Source organism: Danio rerio, chromosome 15 (assembly GCF_052040795.2).
Source record: "Danio rerio strain M-AB ecotype USA chromosome 15, GRCz13ab, whole genome shotgun sequence".
Classification (NCBI taxonomy): domain Eukaryota; kingdom Metazoa; phylum Chordata; class Actinopteri; order Cypriniformes; family Danionidae; genus Danio; species Danio rerio.
Window position 1 is genome coordinate 2,016,666 of NC_141035.1, and position 9,180 is coordinate 2,025,845.

Below are 9,180 nucleotides of genomic sequence, written 5' to 3' on the forward strand. Positions count from 1 at the left end.
CCAAAGGAACTACAAGTCCTGTCATGCACCACACACTCACACCTGTTCCGGTTTTCTGCTGATTGCAAACACACACAGCTGAAACTATTCTTGGACTGATTCAATGACTGTAGCCCCTTTCACACAGTGATACCAGTAAATATATGGAAAATTTCCGGAACGACTTTACCGGTAAGTTCAAAAAAGCGCTGTTCACACAGGCGAGGACGTTACGGAATTTTTCCGGAAAAGAGCATTCACACATCCATTCCAAAATACCGGTAAATTCTGACATCATTATCCAGAAATGAGCTCTAAACGCCTATGCTTGTGTTTGTAAACATTTGACTACATCACAAACTCTGTGGATGATCAGTGTTGTGAACAACTTCGATAAAAACACATAGATGAGATGTACATGAAATGTGTTTGATGGCGCTCACGGGCTGTTTCACGGGCACACGCAAAGCTTGGAGGTAAACAAACAGCGGCTTATCATAAGCATCTTATCGATGATTATTTACACAGTTGGCATTAAGATGAACATATAATCGTTATCTGACTAACTTCTAGCAGCTAAATGTGTCTGGTAAAATATTCAAAGGCTTTTATTCTCATAAACCGCGCGGATGTTAATGCGTCTGACTGTTCTGATTGGCTAAAGCAGACGTCTCACGTCAGCACGTTCTAGACGTGCACATGCGCTTTCCGGCAATCTTCCTTCTGCATTCACATAGCGCAGCATTCCGGCAAATTACCGGTAATGTTACAACTTCTCTTTCCGGAAAATAGCCAGAACGAATTTACCGGTATTTTCAAAAAGGGCCTGTTCACACACACACACCTTTCCGGAAAAATGCCGGCAATTTTCCGGAAAGGTCTGTATGTGTGAAAGGGGCTTATATAAACAGCACACGCACATCTGGGCTGAGTCTTGTTTTTCTAAGTGTTCTTTGTCTATTCTTTCCTGTGTTTTGATCCTCGCCTTGTCTCCCTGTTGTTATTGATACTTTGCCGCCTGTACCAACACAATCTCATGACAATTCGTAACTTTTTGATTTAGTGGCTAATTCGTATGAATTCGTACGATCTAATTGGTACAAATTAGATCTAATTTTCTTATATATATATATATATATATATATATATATATATATATATATATATATATATATATATATATATATATACATATACATACAGGCCTGTAGCTAGCCTGGTGAAAGGGGTGGTTCTTTTTTTGGACCTTTTTGCATATATACGTCTCTATTTTGCATATATAGTTTCTATTTAACTGCATTTACTGATTTTTTTTTTTTTGCTGGATTAGCTAGTCAGATGTCATCATAACCACACTTTTTGATGTACTAAAAATATTTCCAAAAAAATTGCAATAAAAAAAAATCAAATAACACTAATTTTTAAAATACATCATATATCATTAGCAAAACATAGCAATCTGTTAAATTTTAAAGTAAAAAAAACTGTAGCCTACTGTCATTTATTAGACAAAAAAGCAAACTAGCTAACATGTTCAACTGTCCAAGGTCACAATTTTGGTCAATTAAAAAACATAATAATAATAATGATAATAATATTAATAATGATATTTATAATAATAATAATAATACAACAGTAATAATGAATTCTTCAGATTTTTTCTAGCCTCTTAAAAAGCATTAACAAATTCCAGGATATCAACAATAGTCAAAATATGTTCAAATTCATTTAATATGGTCCGCTTCTGGTGCTTCACACCTTCTCTGCCTTCTTGCTCTTTTCGACCCATAGCGTTACTTAGTATGGATGACGCATCAAAGATTCAAACAGTGGTTTATGTCACGTGACTTGCGTCACATTACTGTGGCTTTGAGGCTCTATTGGATTCGAATTACTGGCCAGAGTTATTTTAAATTACACTTTATTACAATATATATATATATATATATATATATATATATATATATATATATATATACACACACACACACACACACACACACACACACACACACACACACACACACACACACACACACATATATATATATATATATTATATGAATTATATGATAAATATAATATATAATACTAAATTATATTAAATAATTAAAAGGACAAATTCTGGACCATTTTATATATATTTAATTATACTAATAATCACATAGTAACAATAATCATGCATGTCATATGTTTATATATACATATATATATATATATATATAAACATATGACATGCATAACTATTGTTACTGTGTGATTATTAGCGTATGAATATTACAGTATATGCAACACTGATGGGTACATAATCAGTACGCCCTGCAAATCAACACTTTTTTCCTTCTCTTTTTAAACCAACAAGTCAAACATTACAAATATCAGTTTTCCTAAATACATGACAATTGTAAAAGCCCATTTATTTCAGCAGCAGAAGAAACAGTTATGCAAAAAAGGGGACAGCTGGGGTTAATTTTAATAGTTAAATGTTGCAATGAGTTTAATAAAATGCAGTGATTCAATATGATAATCAATACTTCCTTTCCTAACTCAGATTAAAGCAACAGATTCATCCAAACGCCAGTGTTCTGGAGCTGCTGGATCCACACATAACAGTCGACATCAGGATTTTGAATGCCTTCTGAAAGCGTGGATAAAAAAAGCCATATATCAATGGGTTACAGGTGGAATTAAAATACCCGAACCAAACCAAAGCATCAAAGACATCAGCCGGAGTCCAGAAATCGAGGAAGGGGTCGAGAGCAGTGGCCACAAAAAAAGGCAGCCAGCATAACAAAAAAGCACCTACGACAATGGCCACTATTTTGGCAGCCTTTCTTTCTCTCTGCGCGTACGTCTGGCTCTTAATCTCCAACACAGAGACTCTTTCTGATAAAACCTTTGCGTGTTTGCTCGCAACGCGAAAGATCTTTACATACAGAGAGCTCATAATAGCACCGGGCAGGAAAAATGTCAGAATCGAGCAAATAAGAGCTGAGGGTTTGTTGAATAAAAGTACGCAACTTCCCAAACAGGATATTTGTAAGACGAGTACTTCCAGACCTATCAGATTCACCTCTGAAAACACAATGGAAAAGCTGTACACAAACGCAAACAGCCACGCACACATAATAAACACAGTTATGCTGTAATTTGTGACTCTCGTTCTGTACATTAAAGGGTCACAGATTGCCCAGTACCTGTCCACGGATATTAAACTCAGGTGCATTTTAGAAGAGATTGAGAGAGTCATGTCCAAGCTTGAATGCACTTTACAAATAACGTCTCCTAAATACCAGCACCCTTCAATAGATCTCACCATGCTGTAAGGCATGACCAAAGAGCCCAGGAGACAGTCGCATGCAGCCAGAGACTGAACGATCAGATGAGTTGGAGACTGCAGATGTTTAAAGTATGAGATGGAGACGACGACCAGCAGGTTGCCGAAAACTGTTAGAAATATAATGAGAAGCATTAATATGTACATAGCCACCTTCACTGTAGTAAGGCGCTGCGCACTGAGGCAGGAGTCTAGGCGAAGCGGAAAGCAGAGGAACACATTTTCAGCATACACATCAGTCTCGTTTGCTGCCATTTTGTCAACTGGATAGATGAACATAAGTCAGATTTGCACACAAATCAGTCAGTTGTACAAAATGAACATAGCAATATACATACATTTACATAATATGCACTGTAAAAATGCGGATCAATTTGTGTTGGGTCAACATGAAAGAATTTTGTGAACTTATTAGTTTGTAAGATGAACATAAAACACAACAACAAAAAGGTAAACCCTGAAAAAACTCAACGATTGTGATGTTTCAGCTGGTTTTAAGTAAGTAGCTTGAGCAAAATGTTTTTTTTTTTTTTTTGAGAATAATGTGTACAATACTACTAAACAACCATTTAAGATGAATCAGATCTAATGTGTACAATAGTTTAAAACCGGACACTCATTTGCTAAACGAATGTGAATCAAATAACGGTTTGACTCGGAGGAGCTCGGTCTTGTGGATTTATATACTCTCAGATTTCTGCTATTTCCACTCAGGCTGTGTGTTCGTCACCCGTAGCTACCAAAAAACACACACTGAACCCCTGAGATCATCATGACAGAATTAAAAACAACAACAACTTTCTTTCTTGGACACGCTAACAACGACACTTGATTAGAAGTAAGGAAAAGCTGGCCTTAATCTTAGTTGAGATCTGCGGATGTATATTTGAAGAGTTCAGATGCACAAACTTCTAATTGCCGTCTTAATTATTCTTCTAAAATTAGCAGTTTTGTCAGTGTGTAGGATCAGTAATATCACTTTTATGCCAAAGAATAAGTTATTTTTATTTACTTTAAAGTGAAATAACTCAACATAAACCAAACAGGCAGATAAAAAAATGTTCAGTTTCGATAGAAATCTAAATGGCATTTAGAGGTTTTTGCATTAAACTCTTCATTTCTATATAGTTATAAGTATTATACAAGTGACCCATGTTTCTTTATGTTTTGACAACCCCTGGCATGTACAGCTGAAGTTGAAATTTTCCGCCCTCCTGGATATTTTGTCCCCCAATTTCTGTTTAACGAAAGGAAGACTTTTTTCAACACATTCCTAAACATACAATTGAAACCAAAAGTTTACAAAATACTCTTAAAATAGGAGCATAACCATTTAAAAAAAAAGTCTGATGGTAAATCATACTAAACGTTTACTATTTTAGGTCCGTTAGGATTACCTAAATTATTTACATTTGCTAAAGGCCAGAATAATGAAAGAATTTTTATTTTTATTTTTTTAAATTAATTTCTAGACAGTCAAAAGTTTACACACATTTCCTCAGTATTTTTTAGCTTTGCATTTAAACTGTATAACTTTGGTCAAATGTTTTGTGTCTCCTTCCACAAGCTTCTCACAATAGTGTGCAGGAATTTTGGCCCATTCCTCCTGACATAATTGGTGTAACTGAGTCAGATTTATAGGCTGTCTTGCTCGCACAAGCTTCTTCAACTCTGCCCACAGATTTTCTATAGGATTGAGATCAGGGCTTTGTGATGGCCACTCCAAAACATTCACTCTGTTGTCCTTAAAGTACATTTGAACTAACTTGGCAGTATGCTTAGGGTCATGGTCTGTTTGGAAGACCCATTTGTGGCCAAGTTTTAATTCCCTGGCTGATGTCTTGAATTGTTGCTTCAGTATTTCTCCATAATGTTCTTTCCTCATGATGCCATCTATGCTGTGAAGTGGACCAATCCCTCTTGCAGCAAAACATTCTTAAAGGGAATGGGAGATGAGACTCTAATTGGTTTATTCTCAAAACACACCTATAACTCATTAAGAAAATAAACTCAACCCTTTTAGCCCATGCGTCACGGTGCAAAGCGGATTTTCCCGTCCTTAAATTAGCAAAAACGAGTCCTGACACGCCCTGAAAGCGTTTGCGCCCTGCGTTTTGCGCTCTGCGCATGGACCGTCAAAATAGAGCCCTTTGTGTCAGATGGTCAAAAATGTTAAATGTTTGTTTATATAAAGGCAATGACTCTGTAGTCGCTGATGACGAGAGATTCTCGTCTTTGCTTATTAAGTAGAACTTGCGTGTGTGCTGCTGTAAAGAGTTGATTTCATTTTATCTGTAGAAAAAAAAATTATAATACTAATATGAAACAGATTAAAGCTTTATTTTTAACATTAGCACTTAATTTTGGCATATTATTTCTTAAAACAAGACACTATTTTTTTACATGTCTAGAAAAGGCTTCTTGACTTAGGAATTTTGAGATATTTGGATTAGAAACAAGACAAAACATCTGAGTGAGAAGGATTTTATTTTAATTTTTTTTACAGTGTGCATAATCCTGTTTTCTTAAAAATGTAATATGCATTTATTATCTAAAATGCATTGACAACATGACCTATTATGCTAGCAGATTAAAGCAGTACTTAATTTTTAATCAGCACTCATTTACTAAAAAAAGACAACACGTTTTGCTTGTAATATGCACTGATCATCTAAAACACATTGACAATATCACCCACATCTTGTTCTTACTTGTTTAATTTATGTTTAACTAACAAATATGCATCACAAAATCTTTATTAATCTACATATATCTATATTTATTTTATGTAAACAGTATCTGTATGTGTTTGTGCATGTCAAACCCCTCACACACTGTACTCTGCAGAGACGTAATGTTTTCAACATATGATCCCATGTGACTAGTTATAATTTCTCAGTTTTAATGAAAGAGTGACTTTAAATGCAAAGGTGTGAACACTGGAAGTCCCTTTCACAACACTGTCGCTCGTTGGGATTAGTACAACAACAACCACTTTGGTAATAATCCATCAGTATGGCATCAGCGTATTTACTTATAATGCCTTATTATTGACTTATAATTACCTTATTTATGAAATGACACTCCTTTTCACTGAGATTATAATAAGTTTGAGCCAAATATTTGACCCTTGAGTCAAATCAGATGAGCAAAAACATTTCAAAATACGTTGGGACAGGAGCAGTTTAGGGCTAGTAAATGATGTGATTTGAACAGACGATATGATCAGTTGATTGTAATTATGATTTGGTACAAAAACAGCATTCAGGAAAAGTCTAGTCCTTTAGGAGCAAAGATGGGCCGAGGATCGCCAGTTTGCCAACAAATACATGGGGAATTGATGAAATGTTCAAAAACAATGTTCCTCAAAGAAAGAGAGGAAGACATATGTATATTTTCCTTTCAACAGTGCAGAACATCTTTAAAAATATATATCACACGGTAGAAACATGTACTATGATCAGATTAATTAGTTTTTAAGGTATTTTTGGGGGGGAGAAATGGACTCTGTGTAGAAGAAAAGAATATATATATATATATATATATATATATATATATATATATATATATATATATATATATATATATATATATATATATATATATTCCATACTGTCTTGTCTGAATTTCAGTAAACTCAGTTAGCTATGACAGTTTAAATGTCAGATGTTGTTGAAATATATAATTAGGTATCTTCTGCACAGCATTGAAAGCTAATACTGTGCCTACTAATAATTTTTCTCAGGGTCAGAATGTATATTGTAAATAGCAAAGGGCCTAAAACAAACCACTGTTATACAATGACTTGCCTAATTACCCAACCTTGCCTAATTAACCCAGTTTAGCCTTTAAATGTCGCTTTAAGCTGTATAGAAGTGTCTTGAAGAATATCTAGTCAAATATTATTTACTGTCATCATGGCAGTTTATTAGAGATGAGTTATTAAAACTATTATGTTTAGAAATGTGTTGAAAAATTGTTTCCTACATTAAACAATAATTGAGGAAAAAAAGAAGAAAGAAAAAAAAAAATATATATATATATAATTTTATTTTTGACATTGACATTGACTTACTTAACAGCATTATTCATTTCCAGTTAAAGAACACACAAATTATTGTTATTTATTTAATTAATTAATTTTATTTAATTTTGATCACCTATTTTCTTTGTAAAAATTGTTACCAATGTATTAACATTTACTTATATTATATTTGTTGTTACTGTATCTATTAGATCTATTAGATGGGCTGATAAATAAATAAATAAATAAATAAATAAATAAATAAAGGTATGACAAATTAGGAGCAGTAATATTTAAATGTAGAGTGCTCAGCATAAATGAGCACACCCCATTTTGAAATTGATTTGTATCCATTTCTCAGTCAATATAGGTCATATATCCGTTTAATAAACCTGTTTTGTTCAAATGCAAAAACAAATATTTATTAAAATAATATTTTAGGCACCGAACATCTTTAGAAATGGAAAGATGATACATTTAAATTCATGCAAAATATTGGAAAAAATTACAAATTACAAAACTTTAACAAATCTCTTAAATTTTGCTATTTTTGTATTTAACATTTTTCCCTAACATTAATTTTGGACCGTTATCATTTGTTAGATTAGCACCAGATTTGGCTTCAGTACTGACTAATCTAATGTACATGCACAGGTATAATATTGTAAAGCTTCCTATAGAAAATATGAATTTAAATGAGAGATGTGTGAGGGGTGAACTCATATATGCTGAGCACTGTAAAAGCATCAAAGCCTTTTTATAGTAAAAGTCCTTTGGTCCAACAGCCAGCAGATGGCAGCAGCCGTCCAGTGTATACTGTAATTGTACTCTAAGAATACAGCTGGAATAATACTGGGCTCACATGAGAAACAGGGCACACAAGTTGATTTAGTTTACATGGAGAGTTAGACTACAGCGCAGATAGATCAGTGAGCAATCATACATTCCTCAGAAACCAAAAAGTGATGCTCAAAACTGGGCAATTTAATAAATAATAATAAAAAAATCAGCTGTTGATGTAAAGAAGTTAGTCAATATTATTCAATACCCTCCTGTGAAATGTGTTTTCTTTTTTAAATATTGCCCAAGTGGTGTTTTTGTACATTTAATAAATGCCGCCTTGATAAACAGAATAATTGTCTTTAAAAAAATAACATTAAAAAAAAACTGACCCCAAATATTAGACCGGTAGTATATGTCACACCCATTATATTACAAAAAAAATTGTCCTAGTAAACCTCCAAAACCAGTACACACATTTACACTTTGGTATTTGTGGTTTACAGGGACTCTACATAGGCGTAATGTAATTTATACTATTAAAAACTGCTTATTATATGGCCTAACCATAACCCTAACCTTAACCCTAAGTGTTTAAAGTGGCTTGTCCTTGTAAACCACCACCATTATAGAATACAACTCATACCCATGCCATTATACATTAAAAAACGTCCTTGTAAAATCACCAAAACCAGTATACAAACTCACACACAAAAAGGGGAACGATCTGAAACAACGATCACACATTCAAACTAGTGCTGTCAATTGATTAAAATTTTTTTTACTAATTAATTACACTTTTTTTGAAAATTAATCACAATTAATTGCGATTAATCACATTTAAAAGACTGAAAATTGTCGTTTTGGCTATTTAAATGTTAAATTAATATAAATGCAAGACAAAAAAACTATTTAAATTCAAAATATAATTTTGAATTTTTGTTCAACTTGTAACAGATTTATTCATGTAAACAACATACCAACAATAAACCATAAAGATCCTGGCTTGACAGCCATATTTATTACAGAAATAAAAACACAGGCATGTTAATGACATTTA

The 9,180-nt window shown here is 33.3% G+C and overlaps 1 protein-coding gene across 1 annotated transcript; it reads right to left on the reverse strand.

Moving 5' to 3' along the window:
- Positions 1 to 2,545: 2,545 nt before the first annotated feature.
- On the reverse strand, positions 2,546 to 4,643 carry taar12m (trace amine associated receptor 12m). Its single transcript, XM_087283644.1, has one exon. It carries the CDS (start codon positions 3,593 to 3,595, stop codon positions 2,546 to 2,548), a length of 1,050 nt encoding a protein of 349 aa, XP_087139770.1. The 5' UTR covers positions 3,596 to 4,643.
- Between the last annotated feature and the right edge of the window lie 4,537 nt (positions 4,644 to 9,180).